Source organism: Oncorhynchus keta, chromosome 2 (assembly GCF_023373465.1).
Source record: "Oncorhynchus keta strain PuntledgeMale-10-30-2019 chromosome 2, Oket_V2, whole genome shotgun sequence".
Taxonomy (NCBI): Eukaryota; Metazoa; Chordata; class Actinopteri; order Salmoniformes; family Salmonidae; genus Oncorhynchus; species Oncorhynchus keta.
Genome location: NC_068422.1, coordinates 62,487,153 through 62,513,237, shown reverse-complemented (window position 1 = coordinate 62,513,237; position 26,085 = coordinate 62,487,153). Strand labels below are relative to the sequence as shown.

Genomic DNA, 26,085 nt, shown 5'->3' with positions numbered 1-26,085 from the left:
CTATATTGCCATTGTATCTGAGAGGAGGGACATTTATGACGAAATGTGAGGTATATAAACCAATGTACATGGTATTATGACCAGAGCTCTCGAGAATAAACGCTATTGGCAAATTTTGGTGACTGGTCTCTGTCCATTTTATGCAAATAAGAACCTTACAAATTCTTGGAAACGGACAGTGTTTTAATTGAATTGGTTAATGAACATATAAAAACTAAATTCATCTAACAGAATTATAAACCCTTGTGACAATATTCCAGTATGTGTTACTGATCGTTTTTTGAGACCTTAATGTGTAAGGAACACATGTTCTGTGGGCGTTCACAGATGGGCTGTCATTTAGGCTGCTTCAGCCACCTGACAGCATACCCAAGTAGCCAACACTAAAAAAAAATGCTGGGTAAGAAACAACCCAATTATTTATTTATTTTTGGTAGCCCAGCGCAGGGTAAATACTGGACAAAACACAAGCTGGGTTATTTTAACCCAGACAGTTGGGTTCCCAGCCAGCAATGAGGAATCGTCCCAGAAGCGGCCTTCTTCCGGGTGGCCGGAAGTGATTGAAACAGTTCGGTATCGGGTGTCGCAATCAAAATGAATGACTGCTCAGAATCAGCCAAAGTGCCGATTTTGCCTGCATTTTACCAAAATCCCCCCAGAAGTGGCCCGATGCAAATGTTAATAAATGTATACAAAATTACCCGATTCTGTCATATTCAATATTACTATTATACATTGTATACATACAAATTATACCCATCCACAAAGTGTTTGTTTTTTTACACCCCCTTTTCGTCATATCCAATTGGTAGTTACAGTCTTGTCCCATCACTGAAATTCCTGTACAGTCTGCTGCTCTGCAGGATGTTTCAAGGATGGGGTCCAACAAAGCAACAAGAGAGGCAATCCATGTGCGGGAGATTTTCACCTCCTACAATTCGACACCCTATTACCTACACACTCATATCTCAAACTGATTGATGGATTGTGTTGTGCAGTAAGCAGGCTCAGGTGTATTACTGTGCCTCCTTCCACCTTCAAAGAATAGGCAAGAGGGCCAACCATGGAGAATAGTAAGACACTTAATTATTTGTTTAACTACGCTATATTTTTTTGTCCTCGTGTGTCCGTTCATGTTTTTCAGCATAAAGTACTCCGCAGCCGCAGATTCCTGTTTTCCCTTTAACTACCTTATTTTCTCAAGAACAGACTCTCTCCTTCACTTCATCCCTCCTCTTCCTAAATCCTTGAGGTTATATCAGCTGTGTTAGTTTTGCATTTCACCTGATTAATATGAGTAACAATGTTAGAATAAAAAATAAAAACAAGGCTTAAACATGCTCTTTCTCGCTCTCTCACCTTCAGGATGACAAGACACTACTGTAATTGTGATGCACTGAGAGAATATTTGGGTAGCACGGTGATTCATTAATCATATCCCTGCTCCTATGTTCTTACCTCTTTCCCTTCCTGTCTTTTACACCTCTCTTGCCACCTCATCTTTCTTCCTTTCTCTTTATTATTCTCAACAGATGTGTATTGACGGACAGATTGAACTTGGATTTATAAAATTACAAATTATAATATGAATGCATGTATTTATAACACTTGGACAATTAACTTCTTTCATTAAAGTGTTTCACATTCTCTACTGGTTGAAATTAAGTCTCTCATTTGATGAAATACTACACCTGTCCTGTGTCTATCAGATCAATGCAGATGAAGGGCATTAGATATTGAGATGAACTGGTTTTAGAGTATTTACATGATGCATAGGAAGTGTAGTGTACTGTTTAAAACAAATACATTTCTGAATATATTAATTACAAATCAGCCTTTAACTAGTTAAATCCTGTTTCTAGTGTGTTAGTTACCATGTGTAACCATTGTCCCAGGACCAAGATTGGTAAACACTGTTGAAGTGTATGATTGTAATGCACACATGCAGACAGAGCATCATTCAAATACTGGAATTTGATACTCCTGGTATTGGATATGACTGAACAATTATCTCAAAGACATTCATACCCGAACTGCACCTTTATTTGACAAGTAGAGTACATGATCAGAGAATATATTAAATGTACAGTTTACAATATATATATTGTTTAACCTTTATTTAACCAGGTTGTCACGGCCGGTGCTGGAAGAAGACCAAGGTGCAGCGTAGTGAACGTACATTTTCCTTTTTATTTCAAAATGTCGCCAACAAAGCAACAAACAAAGGCAACTTCCTACCCTGAAAGGAGGAAAGGGGCTACCTAAGTATGGTTCCCAATCAGAGACAACGATAGACAGCTGTCCCTGATTGAGAACCATACCGGCCAAAACATAGAAATACAAAATCATAGAAAACAAAAACATAAAATGCCCACTCCAAATCACACCCCGACCAAACCAAATAGAGACAGGCTCTCTGTGACACAGGTAGGCCAGTTGAGAACAAGTTCTCATTTACAACTGCAACCTGGCCAAGATAAAGCAAAGCGACACAAACAAGAGTTACACATCGGATAAACAAACGTACAGTCAATAACACAATAGAAAAATCTATATACAGTGTGTGCAAATTTAGTAAGATTAGGGAGGTAAGGCAATAAATAGGCCATAGTGGTGAAATAATTACAATTTAGCAATTAAAGAGTGGAGTGATAGATGTGCAGAAGATGAATGAGCAAGTAGAGATACTGGGGTGCAAAGGAGCAAAAAATATATGTATATATATGGGGATGAGGTCATTGGGTGGTCTATTTACAGATGGGCTGTGTACAGGTGCAATGATCGGTAAGCTGCTCTGACAGTTGGCTTTGGGGATGACAAGTGAAATATACCCGCAGGAGTGCGTGCTACGGGCGGGTGCTGCTATGGTGACCAGTGAGCTGAGATAAGGCAGGGCTTTACCTAGCAGAGACTTATAGATGACCTGGGGCCAGTGGGTTTGGCAACAAATATGAAGCGAGGGCCAGCCAACGAGAGCATACAGGTCGCAGTGGTGGGTAGTATATTAGTCTTTGGTGACAAAACGGATGGCATTGAGATAGACTACATCCAATTTCCTGAGTAGAGGGTTGGAGGCTATTTTGTAAATGACATCGCCAAAGTCGAGGATCGGTAGGATAGTCAGCTTTACGAGGGTATGTATTGCAGAATGAGTGAAGGATGCTTTGTTGTGAAATAGGAAGCCGATTCTAGATTTAATTTTGGATTGGAGACGCTTAATGTGAGTCTGGAAGGAGAGTCTACAGTCTAACCAGACACCTAGGTATTTGTAGTTGTCCACATATTCTAAGTCAGAACCGTCCAGAGTAGTGATGATTTAGTTTTACTTGCATTTAAGAGCAGTTGAAGGCCACAGAAGGAGTGTTGTATGGCATTGAAGCTCATTTGGAGGTTTGCTAACACAGTGTCCAAAGAAGAGCCAGAAGTATACAGAATGGTGTCGGCTGCATAGAGGTGGATCAGAGAATCACCAGCAGCAAGAGCGACATCATTGATGTATACAGAGAAAAGTGTCGGCCTGAAAATTGAACCCTGTGGCACCCCCATAGACTGCCAGAGGTCCGGACAACGGGCCCTCCAATTTGAAACACTGAACTCTATCTGAGAAGTAGTTAGTGAACCAGGCAAGGCAGTCATTTGAGAAATCAAGGTTGTTGAGTCTGCCGATAAGAATGCGGTGATTGACAGAGTCGAAAGCCTTGGCCAGGTCGATGAAGATGGCTGAACAGTATTGTCTTTTATCGATGGCGGTTATGATATTGTTTAGGACCCTGAGCGTGGCTAAGGTACACCCATGACCCGCTCAGAAACCAGTTTGCATAGAGGCGAAGGTACGGTGGGATTTGAAATAGTTGGTGATCTGTTTGTTAACTTGGCTTTTGAAGACTTTAGAAAGGCAGGGTAGGATAGATATAGGTCCGTAACAGTTTGGGTCTAGAGTGTCTCCCCCTTTGAAGAGGATCTCATGCATAGTAATAACTACATGTATATACGACTTGCATCCTTTGCACAAAAATATTATATCCTACTCAATCCATAGGCTTCATTAATGTCATTCAGACAGTTTTTAATTTGATACAACTGGCTGTGATAGCTGAGGATCATAGCTAGGCTATGAACTAATATGTATACCAAACGTTTGGTTCCATACACAGATCGGCTAGATAGCTAGCTACACATCCATAGGCTTACAGGTATTTTTAACCTCCACTGCACAATAAGCAAGAACATAAGTTATAAAGCAAGAACATAGTTATAAATAACTATGTTATTTAATCTATCTGCATGGCAAATATCAGCAAGACAAGCTTACAAATTTGAACATTCAATTTGCAGTAAATGCTTTAGCTAGCGAGATTCTGTTTCACAAGATGACAGCCTGATTTGCTGGAAGTTTCAGGAGTCCCTAAAACATTAAACAACTAGAATTACAAAATCATACTAATGTCACAACACCCATAAAGCTAGCCAGCTATCTGGCTAATGCTAGCTGTACAGCTAGCTTCCTAAATCGCGATATTTGTAAATGAACTTTATGATTTAAAGAAAATATACATAATCGTTTGTCTCTACATTAACTGACATATTGCTCTCAATTGTACATTTTTTGCATGATTCGTTATGACGTTATAGTCACTTACATGTACTACCATCAAAGCATTTTTGCCAGCCATCTTTGCTGAAGAACGTCACAAGCCTTGGGTCGCGTAGAGTCAAATTCGTCATGGGAACCACTCGAAATGATTGGTCATCATTCAGCGGTGATTTGTACAGTTGGGAAAAGTTTATTTTTCACCGCCTCCCACGCCACCCAAAGGTGCCTCCGCCTCCCTTCCATTGATTTGAATGGGAAGTGGTGTTTCACTGCGCGGCAGCCTGTGCTAGTGTATCATGACCGTGGTGGGTCTCCCGGGCGCGCCGGTTGCGACACATATGGGTATCAAACCAGCATCTGTAACACCGCAGGTTGCACTGCCATGCAGTGTCTTATTGACCGCTGCGCCACTCGGAAGGCCCCATCCACAATTTTTTTAATGCTCTTGAATTGCCTTGCACAAAGTATCAAAATACTAAAATACTACTTAAACAGGAAAGACTCTTAAATAATTGAATGTAAAAGTAAAACCAATTTGTTTAATCACAGTATGTATGGTGCTCAATCAGAGACAACGATAGACAGCTGTCCCTGATTGAGAACCCGACCCAGCCAAAACATAGAAATACAAATGATAGAACATAGAACACCCACCCCAAATCACACCCTGACCAAACCAGAGACATAAAAATGATCTCTAAAGGTCAGGACATGACATTAGGAGACGGTCCTGGCGTTTGCCGGACTTTCTTGGGTGCCCTGAAGCCTTCTTTACGGGAATTGAACCGCTCTCCTTGAAGTTCTTGATGATCCGATAAATGGTTGATTTAGGTGCAATCTTACTGGCAGCAATATCCTTGCCTGTGAAGCCCTTTTTGTGCAAAGCAATGATGATGGCACGTGTTTCCTTGCAGGTAACCATGGTTGACAGGCACCACACTCCTTTTGAAGCTTCCAGTCTGTTATTCGAACTCAATCAGCATGACAGAGTGATCTCCAGCCTTGTCCTCGTCAACACTCACACCTGTGTTAACTAGAGAATCACTGACATGATGTCAGCTGGTCCTTTTGTGGCAGGGCTGAAATGCAGTAGAAATGTTTTTGGGGGATTCAGTTCATTTGCATGGCAAAGAGGGACTTAGCAATTAATTGAAACTCATCTGATCACTCTTCATAACATTCTGGAGTTTATGCAAATTGCCATCATACAAACTGAGGCAGCAGACTTTGTGAAAATTCATATTTGTGTCATTCTCAAAACTTTGGGCCACGACTGTACACTGCAATTTTAAAAGTTTCTTATATATTTTAGCATATTACATATTCTAATATAATATTAATAATATTTTGATTATTTATTACATATTGTAATAAACTGGTAACTATCCCAACATTGGGACTTGCATTATCTCTTAAGGAACATATACACTTCTGTAAGCCTGATAAAAGCTTCAAAACTGTCTGAAATATAATTTTCTTTGAAATTATGCAATAGGAAAAGGGGGAGGGGGTAGAGAGAGAGAAGTAGAGGGACATAAGTTAATTTTACTATCTGAAATTGTATTTTCTTTGAAGTTTTACGATAGGAAGACAGGGAGGGGGGACATAAGTTAGTGCCAACAATTTTTCATGTGCTAAGAATACAACAGAACAGAGGAACAGCAATGACATTTACATCTCACAAGTAGCCAAAAATAACAATATCTGAAAGCCACGTCCCAACTAAGCTATGCCTACCTTCTTATCTGACCCACTGGATCATATCTTAATAATAACACAGCATCAACAACCCAACCTTGCTCTTTTTTAAAGAAAACAACCCCACTAAGTTGACCAATGCCTGTAACCCAGCAGTTGGGTCATCCAAACAATTTTTGTAGAGTGTACTCATGTACTTAATCTGTCAAAATTGCACTTTTCATTGCTGCTTGTGGTTCTGTCAACAATGTGACACTTTTTTTTATATATTTTGCTCTTAAGTTGTTTCATGTCGGTCACCAGCAGTGGTTTAGTGCTGTGTCGTGTCTGTTCCAAAGTATTCCCACAAATAAAAAAGAGATATATGTGATTGTGTCTCAAAGTAATCTAGGTATGAAATTATTATTTTTATGTTCCGGCCTGACCATCCATCCCGCAGCTAAGTCTAGTTGCCTACCACTGGCCTAATTTATAATAAGGTAGACCTAATTTGGTGTTTTAGGATTTTATAAAAACAGAAAATTAGCCCTATTTGAGCCACTGTTTGTAAGCATAGACAATCTGCAATTTGGATGATGCATTGTATGTCTGTTCTAAAAATGATGCCGGTTAATTGAGAAACGATGACAAAATAAACATGTGAAATTCACTCCGGTACCTACAAAAATAGCACTCGACCACTGGTCCCCATGTCAGGTCAGAGCCGTGCACTCCAGCCCCCTTGTTTTTTACTCTTTCTAAAAAACTAAACCTGTCTCCATTCAATAGCACATAGATGTAAGCTGCAACGGTCCTCCTGAATTCCAGTCTGAAGCTGGTCCATAAGCTAAGGTTTCTGTACATCAATGTCCACAATGTCACTGAGCATAGCAAATACTGTAATTTACCATGCACTTTGAGTGTTTCACCATATGTGGTGAACACAATGAATCTACACGGAACAAAAATATAAACTAAACATGTAAAGCATTGGTCCCATGTTTCATGAACTGAAATACAAGATCCCAGAAATGTTCCACACACACAAAAAAAGCTTTTTTCTCTCAGATTTAGCCAAACAATGTATTTACATCCCTGTGAGTGAGCATGTCTCCTTCGCCAAAATAATCTATCCACCTGACAGGTGTGGCATATCAAGAAACTGATTAAACAGTATGATCATTACACAGGTGCACGTTGTGCTCTGGACAATAAAAGGCCACTCTAAATGTGCAGTTTTGACCCCGGCCCTCGTGGAAGGCGCCTCTGGAACGGAGGGCACCTCTGGAACGGAGGGCTGCACTGCAGGCTCTGGACAGGCGGGAGACTCTGGCAGCTCCGGGCTCGAGGGAGACTCTGGCAGCTCCGGGCTCGAGGGAGACTCTGGCAGCTCCGGGCTCGAGGGAGACTCTGGCAGCTCCGGGCTCGAGGGAGACTCTGGCAGCTCCGGGCTCGAGGGAGACTCTGGCAGCTCCGGGCTCGAGGGAGACTCTGGCAGCTCCGGGCTCGAGGGAGACTCTGGCAGCTCCGGGCTCGAGGGAGACTCTGGCAGCTCCGGGCTGGAGGGAGGCACAGGACTCACCGGGCTGGGGATACACACAGGAGACCTGGCTCTGGGAGAAGGCACAGGTCTCACCAGGCTGGGGAGACATCCAGGAGGCCTCTTCCGTGGCCGAGGCACCGTATACACTGGACCTTGGAGGCGCACTGGCGGTCTCGAGCGCAGAGCTGGCCCCACCTGTTCTGGCTGGATGCCAGTTTCCACCCGGCAAATGCGGGACGCTGGCACCGAGCACACCTGCCTGTGAATACTCGGCCGAGACACAGTGCGCATCACCCCATAGCACGGGGCCTGACCAATCCCATGCTCGCCATGGTAAGCACGGGGAGTGGGCTCAGGTCTCCAACCTGACTCTGCCACACTCACCGTGTGGGGGGGGGCTGCCTCTCGGGCTTCCTTGCCAGCCGTGTTCGTGTTTCTAACTCCATTCTCCGGTATCCCTCCTCGCACTGTTCCAGAGAATCCCAGGCGGGCTCCGGCACTCTTCCTGGATCGACCAACCACCTTTCTACCTCCTCCCAGGTTGTCTCATAGTCCAAATAGCGCTGCTCACCTGTCCAGGAGTCCCTTTCACCACGCTGCTTGGTCTTTTGGTGGTGGGTAGTTCTGTAACGGCTGTTGGTGGAAGAAGGTGAGGACCAAAGCGCAGCGTGGTACATGTTCATGTTTGTTTATTGACACTGAACACTAAATACAAACATAACAAAGAGAATAACCGAAACAGTCCTGAAAGGTGAAAAACACTACACAGAAAGCAAATACCCACAAGACACAGGTGGGAAAAGGCTACCTAAGTATGGTTCTCAATCAGATACAACGATCGACAGCTGTCCCTGATTAAGAACCATACCCGGCCAAAACAAAGAAATACAAACATAGAAAAATGAAAATGAAAAAAAGATAGAATGCCCACCCAAATCACACCCTGACCAACCCAAAAAATAGAGACATAAAAGCTCTCTACGGTCAGGGCTCATGTGAAATCCGTAGATTATTTCCATATGAACTGTAACTCAGTAGAATATTTTAAATTGTTGCATGTTGCGTTTATATTTTTGTTTAGTATAGCCAGATGCTCTGACACAATATTAATATTAACATGAAATTTGATTTTTTTTTTAAATAATTTCCAGGAATACCTTTCAGAAATGTTCATTTATTTTTGCTTTGGAAATTCATATTTTCTAAAAGCAAAAGTTATGTTTAGAAAGAAATACAGAACACCAATATGCTTTCAAATGTTGTGTATTCTAAGGAATTCACATTTCTAATCTTTATTTCACGGTCTTTATAAAATGTCTGCTCAGACGTAGGAGATAGGCATCATATGTCCTGTTTTTTTCAGTTCTCACATGCACTGCAAAACAACCAATAAAAACGCAGCTCTCGTTTTATGTAGGCTGCAGCCTATAAAAACTGTATTTTCCTCCTCGTTTTCAGTCTTCACGCGAACATGTTAGCTTTAACATGTTATTGAAGTTGTGTGGTTTAAGCTAATATAATTTTAAAAAATGGGGACCATGCAACCCGAATCTTTATTGATGGGTGCTGGATCTTCCATGACCGTCACTTCGCATTGGAAATCGAATGAGATGCTCAACTGGTCTGTGGTTACCCAGGGAAACGCCACAGCGCTTGGCGATATGGAGATGCCTGCGAACCCGCGTTCGCATTATGGACAATTCTCTCCGTCTACCTCGGTGTTCTTGGCCGTGCTCATGACGCTTCTGGTCTTCGCTACTGTGCTAGGCAACGCACTTGTAATATTAGCCTTTGTGGTGGAGAAAAGTTTGCGAACTCAAGGGAACTTTTTCTTTTTTAATTTGGCCATTGCCGATTTACTCGTTGGTGAGTGCGTAAATGTGTTGCGTGAGCAAATGCATTGTGTGCCACTGTTGTAAAGGTATACATACTGTTGTGCATGATTCATAAGCAACTGCTGCCCATACATATTTTCTCTCTGTAATGTTCTATATTGCCAAAATATTTTAAAACGCGTTTCATACGCGTGTTTGATTAATAGTCGTGCGTAACATTTGTGTTCCATCCCACCTGCAGGAGGCTTTTGCATTCCTGCGTATATCCCCTATGTCATTACCGGCGAGTGGAGACTCGGACGAGGTCTGTGCAAGATATGGCTGGTGGTGGACTATACTTTATGCACGGCATCAGTGTTCAACATCGTCCTGATCAGCTTCGACAGATTTATATCTGTCACCAGAGCGGTGAGAGCATTTACGCACGGTTATCCTTTAATGCAGCAGCTTTCCTTTTCAACTGCCTGCTAGTGATGGGAGTAATGACATTTAAAAGCCATGTCAAAAATGATAACTGAAATATTTAATTTAGTGTACCAAGAACCTGTGTACACTCCATTTAAAAATGCCACCAATTCCTTTCTTTCTGTATCAGGTGAGCTACAGGTGTCAGAAAGGTGTGACCCGGGAGGCTGTTCTGAAGATGCTGAGTGTTTGGCTAGCTGCTTTCCTACTCTATGGGCCAGCGATCATTATCTGGGAGTACATCGCTGGTAGTAGCGTGGTGCCCGACAAAGAGTGCCACGCAGAGTTTTACTTCAACTGGTATTTCTTGATGACAGCATCCACTGTTGAGTTTTTCACCCCATTTGTTACTGTCATGTACTTCAACATCAGCATCTACATCAACATCAGGAGGCGGAACCAGGTGAGGGATGAGCAGCCCGTCGAGGGGCCTGGGGACAGTGAGATGGAGGGCCTGAAAGCTGGAGTTCAGCATGTATTCTTCGTCAGACCAGTGGACGGTGAAGCTCCAAGGATCCCAAACAATGCTGCCAGGTTAGGAGGTATTCTATCTACTGCTAAAGTGTCAGCAGTAACTGGGAACAGCAACAATGAGACAAGTAAGGACCGCAGTATTCTGGACCTTCCTCCACTGCAAGTGGGCGATGTGGTCCAGCATTCCAGGAGGACGCGGTTCCAGGCTGTGGAGCCCTCGTTCAGTAAACAGCGCAGCCGGTCTGAAGTAGCTGCCAGTCGTTTCCGTCTCTCAAAGGACAAGAAGGTTGCCAAGTCCCTGGCAGTGATTGTGTGTGTATTTGGCCTGTGCTGGGCTCCCTACACACTTTTAATGATCATCCGTGCCGCGTGTCATGCCCAGTGTGTCCAGCACTACCTGTATGAAATCTCTTTCTGGCTACTGTGGGTCAACTCCTCCATCAACCCCGTCCTTTACCCGCTGTGTCACACTAGCTTCAGAAAGGCTTTCAAAAAACTGCTTTGTACCACCAAGATTAAAATTCAGCCACAGTATATGGAACAAATGTATTAAGCATGACCAATTTGCACAGACAACTATGGCCTCGTTCTGACAGTTTTACACTTGATCAGTTGTCTCATGTCAACGTAGGTGGACAGGTCGTATGAGTGTTGCACAACACTGGGTACAGATGGTCAAAATGAATATTGTCTTGTATTTCTGTGTAGTATGTGCGTGTTTGCAGATCTTACGTGTATTAGTTATTTTAGAACACATGTAATGTCTGTTTTACGTTGAACAATAAATACATGCAGCCACTCACCTCCACTGTTTATTTTCCTGGCATCTACTTTAGACATCTGCCACCAGTGTTCAAAACTGTGTAACACAGTATGTTAGCCTTTATATAGTATAGGCACCAACTCTTAGCTTAATGACAAAAGAAAAACATGTTGCCAGCTGTGAAAATGATTCCTCTGGCCACCAACGAGAGACTGTCTCCATTGAACAGTCACCTAGCAACGGATGACATAACTGGTTAACAGCAGCAGTCAGATAGCTAATTGAAACTCATTTGGTAAGCACGAGTCACAACTAAATACAACATTGACCATACCATACTGAATGGTAGAAAACCACCAAGTGTTTCAAAAAAAAAAATACACCCTTAATAATAACCTTGTCTGTCTTTCATAGCACCCAATGAGTCATTCTGTAAACAAATGTGAATCTTCCCTCATTTGCACTTCAGTGCACCGACCAAAAACTACAGGCTAGTAATCTGCAGCATAACAGAAGGACACGTAGGTTTAATATCAATTTGTTTATTTGTGCAAATGACATAGATGATACTTATTCTGTTTTTGCTGATTTACAAGTAGGTCATACATACAATACATAGGTAGGGTTGAAAATCCAGAAGACAACGAGATGAATAGAACCCACCTCCAACGAAGACATTTTAATCAATGTGGACGTCAAAGAAATGAAGGTTAGCCGCCACTGTATAAGCTCCAGTGACAAAAAGGGGCATCATACACATCAGTTTCTCCTACCACTCATGGATAGCCAGAGCAGGTCTATGTAAAAGCATGCACCAACGCACGCCGCTTAACTCTCTACAAATGGCTGTTAACCACAGAAGGCTGCAACCAGAAAAAAAAAGCTCAAGCCAAATGAGTGAAGCCGTTGAGAGAGAGAGAGAGGAGTGCAAAGGAAAATCTACAGCCCAGGTGTTAGTCCGTGGAGGAGAAGGGGTTGTTGGGTCACAGCGTGAGGTCAATGGAATAACTCCCCAGTACGACCTCGTAATGACGCGACATTCTCTAAAAACAGGCATTATTTCATTCTTCTGCATGACCATGAAATTATGACATACAGACAGAGGGGAGGAGAGTAGGGGTCAAAGTTTAAACATGTGCTTCCACTGGCTATATAATCTCCTTCTAAGGGTGACGACGGACGACAGAAATGGTCAAATATTAAGGAATGACAACACGCAGGAAGTGCAAGGCAAACCGCAGCCTGTACACCATGTATTCTCAAAAGCAACACCATTAAATGCAACACCTAATGCTAAAAATGGTAACATGAAATAAAGAGGGATGATAGAAGGAAGAAGAGTGAGGAGAAAAGGATAGAGAAAGGGTGATGGAAGGCAGGTGTTGTTGGTTGGAATGGCATTTTTCCCTAATGGATGGAATACCCTGGTGTGAGTGTACATGTGTCTGTGTGTGTGTAAATATATATAGATATTTTTTTTATAAGTGTAGCGAGCCCTACAGCACCAGGCCCTCATAAGCAGGTCCCTCGGCCTCCGGCGACTCTCTCTGCAGACGCAGGTGCTCCAGTGTGTTGTGGAAGTGTTTGTTGATCTGCTCCGTCTCCTCGCTGGCCTCCAGGTTTGGTAGGTCCTCTCGGATCTTCTGGATCAGCTGGTTCAGAACCTGGACCGTCACCTACAGGGGATCAAGACGTTTCATGATCTTAAATAATAATTTCAAACAGGTTGAAATGAGTTAGAAAAAACAACAATGTGTTACCTACTGTAGATATGTATAAATATACTCAGTTATAAAACAAAAGTTATACAATGATTAAGCGGGGAAAATTCTGTTAGTGTCTGAAATTGTCATGACTATGGAGCCCCTGTTCTCAGTCCCTGGAGGCCTGGTACCCTCTAGCTGTTAAAAAGAACCCCCTGATGCAGATGGGGTGTCTATCTGAGGAGAGTGGGCGGGTGAGCTGTAGCCTCCTGTCCTTCCCGCGCTGGTAAATAACCACCAACAGTGGGCGTCACCTTGGAGTCCAAGCAAGTCCTAACACTGTTCCAATAATCTCAGAGAACAAGGGAGATTGGATGGCACCTCTCCAGGGAGCTCAATGTGACCGTCTGCACTTGAAGTGCGTTGAAAGGACATCAGGATTTCATAATGTAGGCCTGGTTCTGAACAAGCGTGTCAGGAATGAGTGGTAGTCCAGACGAGGAGGAAGAAATGTGCACATACCGCATCATTCTCTCTTTCGTAGAAACAGACGTATCGGTTCAGGATCTCAATGAAGAGCTGCACTTGCAATGACGGGTCCATGCACTGGTTGGCGATTTTCAGGGCCTTCTTTAAACACTCCATCACCCTCTTCCCGTCACGAATCTGAGAACAGAGACACAGGCGAGGTGTAAAACTCTACCACGCATTCACACACATGCCACCTGTAATGAAGAAAGAGGAAGTTGAAAGTGCTACGTGTTCGTAGTCACTTCAGCAGCAACCAATCATAGAACAAAGAGAACCTCGTCCTGCATTTCTCACGCTTCAATACTCTGATTATGCATGTCATTATACACAAGGAACCTTAGAATTACCACCCCGCTTTAACAAAATATATGTTTTTTTTTAACCTCTCATCAGAACAGAAGACAAAGCAAGGCAATCAGTCTTAAATAAAGGTTATATAAAATAAATACGTCTCAAAACTTGGTTACTAGACGGTTACTGCATGTCCTGTTACTATGGCGACACCATCTTTAGTACTGCACTGTTTCTACACAATAATTATATGTATTCCTCCTCTTTGTGATCACAACCCCCACCTCCTCTCCATTCTTTTCAGTGTTGCGTCCGGACCAGAAGAGGTGTGCACAGATGCTGACGGCCCGACACTGGTCTGGCTTCTTGAGCAGTTTGGAGGCGGCGAGTGCACACTGTGTCCTCAGCGGTTCGTGGTTCTCCTCGCTGAAGCATTTCGTTCTCTCAAACGTGCCGATGATCAGCGTGATGGCTGCTAGCTGAGCCTTGGAGTCGCTGATCTCATCCTCATACAGGGAGAAGGCCTGGGTGAGGGAGGGAGGAGGGGGTTCTCAGAGAAAACAGATATAGAAAAATTCCTCACCAAAATCAGTGGATCATTGCTACCAACACAGGGCACAAGTAAACCTAAGGCAAAGAGGGGTAGTGACCTCCCTCCCTCTTTCCAATATGTCACACTCAACCCATTTTGTCCCCTGTACCTGTGACATGAACTCGTAGGCCACAGTCTCGTGGTTCTCGAAGCCAATCTCTCCTGCGGCCAGCGCCCCCTGTAGGAAGAGTCTGAGGGGCAGCTCAGCCAGCTCAGCCTTGATCAGAGCACTGATGGTTTGGTGGGCAAATGAGAAGATCTTCTGGCACTTCTTCTCCCATTTATCATCCTGTGGGACGCGTTCAACAAAGAGGAAACAGTTCAAATCCACCTTCCTGTGTATTATAAATCATCATCCTCCTAAAAAAACGATATGTATACGGAGCAAACATATAAAAAAAACGCAACATGCAACAATTTCAAAGATTTTACCGAGTTACAGTTCATAGAAGGAAATCAGTCAATTTTAATTAATTAATTAGGCCCTAATCTTGGATTTCACATGACTGGGCAGGGTGAGCAGCCATTGGTGGGCCTGGGAGGGCATTGGCCCTCTGACTTGGGAGACAGGTCCACCCACTGGGGAGCCAGGCCCAATCAGAATGAGTTTTTCCCCACAAAAGGGCTTTAATTACAGATAAAAACTCCTCAGCAGCACCCCCCTTCTCAGACGATCCCGCAGGTGAAGAAGCAGGAGGTGGAGTTCTATAGTTATGGTCGGCAGTTGTGAGGCCTGTTGGATGTACGTCCAAATTCTCTAAAACAACAGCTTAAGGTAGAGAAATTAACATTAAATTCTCTGGCAATAGCTCTGTTGGACATACCTGCAGTCAGCACCCATCCACAAAACTTGAAACATTGGTGGCATTGTGTTGTGTGACAAAACTGCACATTTTAGAGTGGCCTTTTATTGTCACCAGCACCAGTGTAACGATCATGAAGTTATATCAGCTTCTTTATATCTCACACCCCTCAGGTGGATGGATTATTTAGGCAAAGGAGAAATGCTCAGTAACAGGGATGTAAACAAATTTGCATTTGAGAGAAAAAAAAAAGCTTTTTGTGTGTATGGAACATTTCTGGGATCTTGTATTTCAGCTCATGAAAAATGGGACCAACACTTTGCGTTTATATTTTTGTTCCGTGTAGTTAGGGTAAGGGTTACGTACTGATGAAGAGTTCTCTTTGTAGCGGAAGGCCAGCTGATAGGCAGCAAACACCAGCGGTGGAAGAGTGTAGCGAATCCTCTGGTTCCCCCCAGCACCAAAGTGCTTCCTGGCTGTATTCAGGATCTGTAGAACATGACGGAGACCTCCATTAACACATAAAATACATACAACACATCTCCTGAAAACACATGATACTGTGCCGGAATTCAACTGTACGGTGAGCTAGGCTTACCAGATACTGTTGGTCGGGGTCATCGGAAAGCAGCAGATGGATAAAGCGACCCACAAGGCTCTGCTCCTCAGCAAAGTCCTCTGGGTCGGGGTCTTCAGCGGGCTGGTCTGGCTGGTCCTGGATCAGTGTCGACACCAGGGTCAAGATGGCATCCACCTTGAGGGAGAGAGAAAGCGGTGCTTCAGCAGTGAGATATTTACAGTGCTTTCAGAAAGTACTCTTGACTTTTTCCACGAAATACAAATGGATCAAATTGAGACTGTCACTGAGGCCAATGGTGATTTTAAAGCAATTACAGAGTTTAATGGCTGTGATAGGAGAAAGCTGAGAATGGATCAACAACATTGTAGTTACCTCAGAATACTAACCTATGACAGTGAAAAGGAGGAAGCCTGTACAGAATAACAATATTCCAAATCATACATCCTGTTGACAATAAGGCACTAAAGTAATACTGCTAAAAATGTGGCAAATAAATGCACTTTTTGTCCTGAATACACAATGTTATATTTGGGGCAAATCCAACAACACGTCACTGAGTACCACTCTTCACATTTTCAAGCATGGTGGTGGCTGCATCATGTTATGGGTATGCTTTGTCTTCAGGAAGGACTAGGAAGTTATTTAGGATAAAAACAAACACAATAGAGCTAAGGCAAAATCCTAGAGGAAAACCTGGTTCAGTATGCTTTCCAACAGAAACTGGAAGACAAATTCACCTTTCAGCAGGGAAATAAGGCCAAATCTACACCGAAGTTGCTTACCAAGAAGACATTGAATGTTCCCGAGTGGCCAAGTTACAGTTTTGCCAAAATGGCTTTAAACTCCAAGGCAAGAGTTGAAAATGACAATCAAGCACTGACCAATAACCAACTTGACAGAGCATGAACAATTTTAAAATAATAAATGTGCAAATATTATTCAATCCAGGTTTGCAAAGCTCTTAGAGACTGACCCAAAAACACTCACAGCTGTAATCGTTGCCAAAGGTGATGTGTATTGACTCAGGGGGTTGAATACTTATCTAATCAATTTCAAAATAACATAATTTTCCACTTTGACATTACAGAGTATTTTATGTGTGAACCGTTGACAAAAAAAAGACCATTAAATAAATAAAAAAATCCCACTTTGTAACAAAATGTGAAAAAGTAAAAAGGGGTGTAAATACATTCTGAAGGCACTATCATCAATACGCTTTCTTGAGCAGACCGGAAAGGGCAATAAGCAGCGAAAAAATAAAATATATATTTTTAAATAAATAAAAATCAACAAACTGCAAGTATATTGTAATAGAGTTTAAGTTATATCACGGTCAAAAAGGTATGGGTGAAGATAGTTATACGTTTGAGAGAAAGGCTTTTTTTTTTTTTAAAGGCCTCTTATGGCATTAATGGGAAATCAACGTTTTCTTGGAGTCCCACTAAGAGCTCTCTTAGAAGAGACGTGCTCTGAATCATGGTTCACATTGACCTTTTCCAAATAGAAAAGTTAGAAAAGGTTAACGTGCCTTGAACAGCCAATATCTTGAAGAGAATTGATGAAAATACGTAGGCACACTGCTTGGAAGTATACAATACAAGGAGCCTTTTGTGGATGCTTACCTAAACAGATAAAGTAAGGTAAAAAAGAGCCCAACAAGAAAACACTTGTGGGAAAGAACACAGCTTAATGTGTAATGTGCAAAAATGTAAGTAAGTAGCATATATCAGTGTGTGTGTGTGTACAGTGCCAGTCAAAAGTTAAGACACCTACTCATTCAAGGGTTTTTCTTTATTTTCAAAATTGTAGAATAATAGTGAAGACATCAAAACTATGAAAAAAAACACATATGGAATCATGTAGCAACCAGAAAAGTGTTAAACAAATAAAAAAAATATTTTACATTTGAGATTCTTCAAAGCAACCTCCCTTTCTTTGCCCTGATGACAGCTTTGCACACTCTTGGCGTTCTCCCAACCAGCTTCATGAGGTAGTCACCTGGAATGCATTTCAATTAACACGTGTGCCTTGTTAAAAAAGTACATTTGTGGAATTTCTTTCCTTCTTAATGCTTTTGAGCCAATTAGTTGTTTTGTGTCAAGGTAGGGGTGGTATACAGAAGAAAGCCCTGTTTGGTAAAATACCATGTCCATATTATGGCAAGAACAGCTCAAATAAGCAAAGAGAAATGACAGTCCATCATTACTTTAAGACATGAAGGTTAGTCAATCTGGAAAATGTCAAGAACTTTTCAAGTTTCTTCAAGTGTAGTTGCAAAACCCATTAAGCGCCATCATGAAACTGGCTCTCACGAGGACCGCCACAGGAAAGGAAGAACCAGAGTTACTTCTGCTGCAGAGGACAAGTTCATTAAAGTGAACTGCACCTCAGATGGCTGCAGCCCAAATACATGCTTCACAGATTTCAAGTAACAGACTCAACATCAACTGTTCAGAGGAAACTGTGTTAATCAGGCCTGATGGTTGAATTGCTGCAAAGAAACCACGACTAAAGGACACCAATAAGAAGAAGAGACTTGCTTGGGACAAGAAACACAAGCAATGGACATTAGACCGGTGGAAATATGCCTTTACGCTGATGAGGCCAACTTGGAGATTTTTGGTCCCAACCGCTGTGTCTTTGTGAGCCGCAGAGTAGGTGAACGGATGATCTCTGCATGTGTGGTTCCCACCGTGAAGCATGGAGGAGGTGGTGTGGGTGTGCTTTGCTGGTGGTGCTGTCAGTGATTTATTTAGAATTCAAGGCACACTTAACCACCATGGCTACCACAGCATTCTGCAGCCATCCCATCTTCTTTGCACTTAGGGGGACTATCATTTGTCTTTCAACAAGACAATGACCCAACACACCTCCAGGCTGTGTAAGTGCTATTTGACCAAGAAGGAGAGTGATGGACTGCTGCATCAGGTGACCTGGCTTCCACAATCACCCGACCTCAACCAAATTGAGATGGTTTGGGATGAGTTGGACCGCAGAGTGAAGGAAAAGCAGCCAATAAGTGCTCAGCATATGTGGGAACTCCTTCAAGACTGTTGGAAAAGCATTCCAGGTGAAGCTGGTTGAGAGACCGCCAAGCATGTGCAAATCTGTCATCAAGGCAAAGGGTGGCTACTTTGAAGAATCTCAAATATATTTAGATTTGTTTTACACTTTTTTGGTTACTACATGATTCCATATGTGTTATTTCATAGTTTTGATGTCTTCACCATTATTCTACAATGTAGAAAATAGTAAAAATAAAGAAAAACCCTTGAATGAGTAGGTGTGTCTAAACCTTTGACTGGTACCTTATGTGTGCGTTGGGGTGTGTGTACTGACCTGCTCCTGGGCTATAATGGTGGTGTTGTAGTCCAGAGTGTTGCTCAGAACGTAACAGCTCATGCTTTTGCGGGACTCATAATCAAAGTACTCGAAGAGTGGAGGGAAGTGCTTGAGCTGCAGAACAGTCAGAATGTTGCTGTAGGTGTCCACTGGGATCTTCAGCAATCTAGTCAATTCTTTTGAGACCGCGCTACTGGTTGCAATGCTTTGAAAGGAGGGAGACAATAGTTGAGAATGAAAATACTGCAGTAGCAACGGCAGTTCTTTTCCAGCTATCTTTGAAAATTGGGAAATATAATAAAACTTCCAACTATCACATGCTGGCAGCAAAACAAATTCATTATATCTATTTTTTGTCTAAAGCAAAAAGGGAATTTCATTAAGAGATTACCTCAAACTTCTTACAGAGATTTGAGATCATAGATGTGGACGTTTTGCTTGAAGTTAACCTTCTTTTCTATGGTAAAATTTAAGACTACACCGATAAAGGTAGCTACACATCAGTTATAGCGCTGTCTGCTGCTAGAATGCCCGTTCATTCATTTTTATCAGTGGAACTTCTTATCAGTGCAACTAAATTACAAAATTAGTCTGACGAGCTGAAATTACAATAAGAAGCATTTCAGATCTGCGTTTCTAAATGCAGCAAGATATGGTCTTACGCGTTTTAGCATATTATTTTCTTCCCCTGCATGAAAAACACAGAATTCTGCATTAACACAACCCCTGCTAATATAATTTGATTTTAATTTACATTAATGTACATCTTTGGACTGATGCAAAGTTGAATTCCTCTACCAAACAAAGGAGAAAAAGAACTACCCAGAGGATTGACTAATGTAACACTAAGACAGGGACATGGTACTGCTCTTACTGTTCCAGGTTGAGCTTGTTGAAGATCTCCACTGTGCTCTCCAACACCTTGTCCACATAGTCCACCCGGTCAGGGTAGCACTTCATTGCCAGGTTGATGAGGGACACCTGTAATGAGACCACATCCTCCGAAGGCATGTCCTGGCGGGACTGGGGGGGGGATAAAATACACAATAAGGTAATAACGTATCAAATGTAGCCTACTTCAGTTTAATTTCTTAAACTTAAGCATACATCAAGGTCATGAGATTGAGTCGATGAGAGGAAAACTAGACCTAGATTTTGTGCCAGAATTTGTCTTTTGAGTGAGAGTTAACAATACAGCAATAGAACATGTGCAGGGGAATTTTTAAAGATCAAATCAATGGGAAAATGGATTGCAGGAGAAAGACAGGAGAAGAAAAAAAAAAAGTAAACTCTTTCTCCATCACTTACCTGTATAACTGTGGCTACTTGTTGGGAGAAAATATCAAACAGTTTGATTTCAGCAGGGATTCCAGGTCCATCTTCTCGGTGAGCAAACAAAGCCAGTCTAAAACAGAGAAGACCAATTGCGTCAGTGGGTTCCCAGCACAACACAAAGGGAAAATGGAAAAGTGCAATCCCGCGTGTAGTGTACTGATTGAAATTGAATCATATGTCGCAGAGTTTACGTCACCTGTCAATGAGAGCGATGATGATGTTTTTGACATTGACGTGCTGATGCAGGTCGGCACAGGAACGAAGGAATAGGTTCAGTGTCTGAAGGTGGAACTCATCAGGGAAGACCTATTAGAAGAGGAGAAGGGCCAGAGACAGCAGTAGGGTGACGCCTCCACCATGTGACTAGTCTGTGATGAATCAGTAATAACCTTTGTTTTTTTTTAAATGTAATCCCCTTTTCAGGACCCCGTCTTTCAAAGATAATTCGTAAAAATCCAAATGTCACAGATCTTCATTGTCAAGAGTTTAAACACCGTTCCCCATGCTTGTTCAATGAATCAAACAATTAATGGACATGCACCTGTGGAACGGTCATTAAGACACTAACAGCTTACAGACGGTAGGCAATTAGAAGTCCCATTTATGAAAACTTAGGACACGAAAGAGGCCTTTCTACTGACTCTGAAAAACACCAAAAGAAAGATGCCCAGGGTCCCTGCTCATCTGTGTGAATGTGCCTTAGGCATGCTGCAAGGAGGCATGAGGACTGCAGCTGTGGCCAGAACAATAAATTGCAATGTCCATACTGTGAGACGCCTAAGACAGCTCTACAGGGAGACAGGACGAACAGCTGATCATCCTCGCAGTGGCAGACCACGAGTAACAACACCTGTACAGGATCGGTACATCACACCTGCGGGACAGGTACAGGATGGCAACAACAACTGCCCAAGTTACACCAAGAACGCACAATCCCTCCATCAGTGCTCAGACTGTCCACAAATAGTCTGAGAGAGGCTGAACTGAGGGCTTGTAGGCCTTTTGTAAGGCAGGTCCTCACCAGACATCACCAGCAACAACGTCGCCTATGGGCACAAACCCACCTTACCTGGACCAGACAGAACTGGCAAAAAGTGCTCTTCACTGACGAGTCAAGGTTTTGTCTCACCAGGGCTGATGGTCGGATTCACGTTTATCGTCAAAGGAATGAACGTTACACCGAGGCCTGAGGTCTGGATCGAGGTGGAGGGTCCGTCATGGCCTGGGGCGATGTGTCACAGCATCATCGGACTGAGCTTGTTGTCATTGCAGGCAATCTCAACGCTGTGCATTACAGGGAAGACATCCTCCTCCCGCATGTGGTACCCTTCTTGCAGGCTCATCCTGACATGACCCTCCAGCATGACAATGCCACTAGCCATACTGCTCGTTCTGTGCGTGATTTCCTGCAAGACAGGAATGTCAGTGCCCTGCCATGGCCAGCAAAGGGCCCGGATCTCAATCCCATTGAGCATGTCTGGGACCTGTTGGATCGGAGGGTGAGGGCTAGGGCCATTCCCCCCAGAAATGTCTGGGAACTTGCAGGTGCCTTGGTAGAAGAGTGGGGTAACATCTCACAGCAAGAACAGGCAAATCTGATGCAGTCCATGAGGAGGAGATGCACTGCAGTACTTAACGCAGATGGTGGCCACACCAGATACTGACTGTTGATTATGACCCCCCTTTGTTCAGGGACACATTATTCCATTTATGTTAGTCACATTGTCTGTGGAACTTGTTCAGTTTATGTCTGTTGTTGAATCTTGCTATGTTCATACAAATATTTAAGTTTAATATTTAAGTTAAGTTTGCTGAAAATAAACGCAGTTGACAGTGAGGACGTTGCTTTTTTTGCTGAGTTTAGTTCTTGTGTATGCATTTCCTACTACAAACCTTGACGCAATGACAAACTGGAAACAGTAATTACCTGAATGATGCACTCCATGAGATATTCTTGAGCCAGGGAATCTCTGCAGTTTACTACCTGCTCTAGGACACCGGACAGCACAATCTGGGGAGAGAAATAACCCAAATACAATGCAACACAATGGGCACCCTCTCTAGATATACGAGACTTACGTATTTGTGTATTTTCTGCACGTTGTAATACATATTCAATGTAATATTTTATCCAATACCGCATCCCTCTTTGCCAAACATAATTTCTAAGGTAAAGTAGATATAATAGCAGAAATAAAACATCAAAAGAGGTGCTCAGGGTTAAGAACCCCTCTCTGAGCTTGACAAGGATCATCTTCTCTCGTCTCCACTCCCTCAGCTAGACAAACAACAAAGGCTAAACCCTACAGGTGCTCTTTATTCTAGAACAGTGCATGCTGTGTTCCTAGTCTCCTCTGTATGGCATGACGCTCTCAATTGAAATACATGAATACATTTGCAAGCCAATATCTGAAAAATGGCAAACAACCATTCTGATTAATATTAACTACAGTCTTCACGGCAGTTCCAGATAACTCATACATCAGCATTTAGAGTTAATGTCAAAGGTTCCATTGTACTTCCAGTACACGCTAATGTACAGCTCTAGACGTCGAGAGAGAGATATATATATATATATATGCAATCACAAACCTGTTTATACTTTTCCACGTTGACCCCCTCCAGCTGGCTGAGTCGAACCAGGTTGGTCCCGACCAGGATGCGCAGCTCCTGCCTCTCCTTCTCCCTCTTCTCCCTGTCTCGGCTGTGGCCCTGGTGCTGCATGCGCACCCACAGCTTATTCATCTCAGCAAAATTCAGCAGCACAAAGTCAATGGAGTCGTTAATGTCTCCCGTCATCGCATCCTCCCCTCTGGAAAGAGGTTAGAGATGAGATCCTCATTAGGTGGAGTATGATATATCATGAGGAAGTATATAGGCCCTTTCATTAAATCAATAATTGAACAGTCACATTTAAAACTTCTGGGATGATTGCTAAACAACGAGCTCAAATCCTCATTCAATCAGAGGACAGAAACAACATAACGAGGATTTCTGGTTAACACACTGAGGCCTGGATTGCGAGTGGGAATCGGTCGATGAGAATGAGCGAGGGGCAGCTCAGGAGGGGAGCCGTGTGAGGAGACTGAGAGGATCTCAATTACATATTACTTGCGTCCTCTTTTTCCTCACCTCCTTCTAAAAACCTTTGGATGAGAAAGCCAGAGGTCCCTCCCCTCTGACCTTTTCCTCCAAAAGGGTTTCGTGAAAGAGGCGAGGAGAGAGGACACAAGGAGTATGTAATTGAGATTCTCCCTTTGTTCTTACTCTAGCTGCTCCCCATCATCAGGCAGGATGTTGCGGGTGCACTGCAGCAGGTAGTTTCTGAGGAACAGGCCTCTCAGCGGGTGCTGCACCCCACGACACATCTCCACCAGGTCCTTCAGGATGTCCTTACGCGACTGAGGGAAGGAGCGAACATACACCACCCCCACAGTGATCAGCAGGTAACTGGGGAGAGAGGGGGGATCATTACTTGTCCCGTTTCCTATTCCTCAAGGGTCAAGCTGCATCGAGTTTGCACTGCCGAAAAAGAGGACATTGTTGTCACATGATTGATCACATGTACAAGTAGGCTAGTCCAAGAGAACATGTGCAGCTTTCCATTTACACTTCACTTTATTCACTAGCTGACACAATCATTAGGGTGCTTGAGTACTCACAGTCTGGGGATGATGTTCCCTGCATATTGAACCAGCTCATAGAGGTCAGCCACCTTCCTGCCCTTGGCAAACTCATCTGTCAGGTACACCTCCAGGTAGTGGAGCTCGTCAGAGATGGCCATGTCTGCACTCAGAATTAGGGACTCATAGCCCAACTGTAAATAACACCAAACCTGGACATGCCTAGAACAGTCAAATGATCTGGAGAATGAAACAAGTATTTTTTTTATGTCTAGACCAAAGTTCCATAGGTTGCAGTAGGTAAAGGATACAGAGTTCATAGTAGCTCTTTGGCGATAACATGGAGGTCCTGAGTTCACCCAGCATGTTAGATGCATGTTTCAATGCATCCATCAGCTTGTTCTTGTCCTACAGATGGAAGTGTAAACAGTACAGTTACATTAATCTCTGATACACTGCTCCAAAATATGCTGTAGTGTAACTTGTGGCTAGGAAACAGTGTCTCTCTCATGCACTAATGAGGGTCAGAGAACACAATACATATTTGCTATATTGTTAACAGAAAAGACAAGGAAGTCAAAGGGCCCCCCACAGAAGGAAATAGGCAGATCTTACCAGGCAACGTTTCATCTGAAATGACTGGACCTTGACAGCCTGCACGGCTTCATCAAGTAGCTTTTCCTGCTCGTCCTGGGGTGACTGCTGTGTGGTAGGCTGAAAGACAGCACACTGAAGCTCAGAGGAATGCCATGCATGTTACTCTGACATACTCCACCATTATAGCTACAGTGGTTTACAGTTACAGTGAGCTGAGACATGACATTGACTCAGATGCTCAGTAAACTGGCTATGCCCCAAGGAAAATAATGAAATGATTGATGGTACTGTACTGGCCAACATAAACATTGATTTTGCTCATTCATAGTTATCCTAATGTCAGCGTTCTGGATGGCCTGAGATTAGAAATGGTGAAAAATATTAACTTGCCTCATCAAGACTGTAATAGGTGCAGACTTCAAGCTAGCACTGAGTCATTAGACTATCAAGTGGTTAACTACTAATTCGTATATGCAGTGTTCACACTAACCATGTTTATGTCTAGCTATACTGACATCACCAGAATGAATGATCAATGACTGACAGCTGATGGCTAACCTTTGCTTAGCCATCAACTATCTATTGAAGTAGCTAGCTAACGTTAGTTGTGGTGGCCAGGTTTGTATATTTGGCCCTCTGTCACGGATAACCCATTTCTAGCTTGTTCACTAGTTAGATATGCCAAGTTAAATCGATATACTCTCTGATCTTTACTAGCTCCGTTAGCTAGCTAGATTGCTAACTGACTACAGTCTAGACATTTCATGAAAATACTAACTATCAAACTGTACTCCTTTGACTTTGTGAAATGTGTCATTTAAAAGTAAGAGACAGAAATAATAATAAGACAACAACGAATCGGTCGATTCTTCAAAAATGAAATGTGTTGACAGTTAGCCTACAATAGCCTTAGCCAGTTACTAGCTGGTAGGTAGCTATATCGTTTTTAGATAGGCCGTAGCTAGCTAGCGCCACACACAACTGGAGTCTGTTTTTGAGTCTCAGTATCAGCCATACAGCAATAACAAAAAAACAATACCTAAAATGAATGACTCAAACAGAAGGATTGGATGGATAATAATCACACTTATAAAGAGTATCTATCTTATCCGTTTCACTTACCATGATTATCAAGTTTGTATCAGCAAACTGGTAGCTAACCCTGAAATCGTTTCCCAGTCATGTGACTGCTATCAATCCACCCAGCTACCCAGTTTCCACTAGTTATCACAGTCACAAAGTCAACTCGTAATATATCGTAAAAATGAATAAACCCAACCATTTGCTTTTTGTTCTTAATTTAAGGTCAGGGTTAGGCATAGCAGTGTGGTTATGGT

At 42.8% G+C, this 26,085-nt stretch overlaps 2 protein-coding genes and 1 long non-coding RNA gene across 5 annotated transcripts; 1 reads left to right on the top strand and 2 right to left on the bottom strand.

The window, feature by feature from the left end:
- Window positions 1–2,025: 2,025 nt before the first annotated feature.
- LOC127912009 (uncharacterized) lies at window positions 2,026–4,931 on the bottom strand. The gene is made up of 2 exons (XR_008080071.1): window positions 4,641–4,931; window positions 2,026–4,405 (listed from the first exon to the last, which is right to left on the bottom strand). It is a non-coding gene; the product is annotated as an uncharacterized LOC127912009 (long non-coding RNA).
- A 4,327-nt stretch (window positions 4,932–9,258) lies between these two features.
- On the top strand, window positions 9,259–11,390 carry LOC118362767 (histamine H3 receptor-like). The gene is made up of 3 exons (XM_035743363.2): window positions 9,259–9,680; window positions 9,891–10,057; window positions 10,245–11,390. The coding sequence occupies exons 1-3, from the start codon at window positions 9,344–9,346 to the stop codon at window positions 11,139–11,141; spliced, it is 1,401 nt and encodes a 466-aa protein (XP_035599256.1). The 5' UTR covers window positions 9,259–9,343; the 3' UTR covers window positions 11,142–11,390.
- Window positions 11,391–11,877: 487 nt separating this feature from the next.
- On the bottom strand, window positions 11,878–26,078 carry LOC118358375 (vacuolar protein sorting-associated protein 35-like). 3 transcript variants are annotated; one of them, XM_052480299.1, is made up of 17 exons: window positions 25,871–26,078; window positions 24,767–24,865; window positions 24,463–24,559; window positions 24,191–24,314; window positions 23,796–23,978; window positions 23,121–23,340; window positions 22,456–22,539; window positions 20,725–20,834; window positions 20,502–20,598; window positions 20,068–20,216; window positions 19,191–19,398; window positions 15,870–16,025; window positions 15,638–15,760; window positions 14,578–14,757; window positions 14,161–14,400; window positions 13,577–13,720; window positions 11,878–13,027 (listed from the first exon to the last, which is right to left on the bottom strand). In XM_052480299.1, the coding sequence occupies exons 1-17, from the start codon at window positions 25,871–25,873 to the stop codon at window positions 12,848–12,850; spliced, it is 2,397 nt and encodes a 798-aa protein (XP_052336259.1). In that variant the 5' UTR covers window positions 25,874–26,078; the 3' UTR covers window positions 11,878–12,847. The 3 variants fall into 3 exon arrangements, with proteins under 3 accessions (XP_052336259.1, XP_052336266.1, XP_052336267.1); XM_052480306.1 differs by having other exon boundaries at window positions 24,767–24,853; XM_052480307.1 differs by having other exon boundaries at window positions 24,767–24,850.
- Window positions 26,079–26,085: the final 7 nt, after the last annotated feature.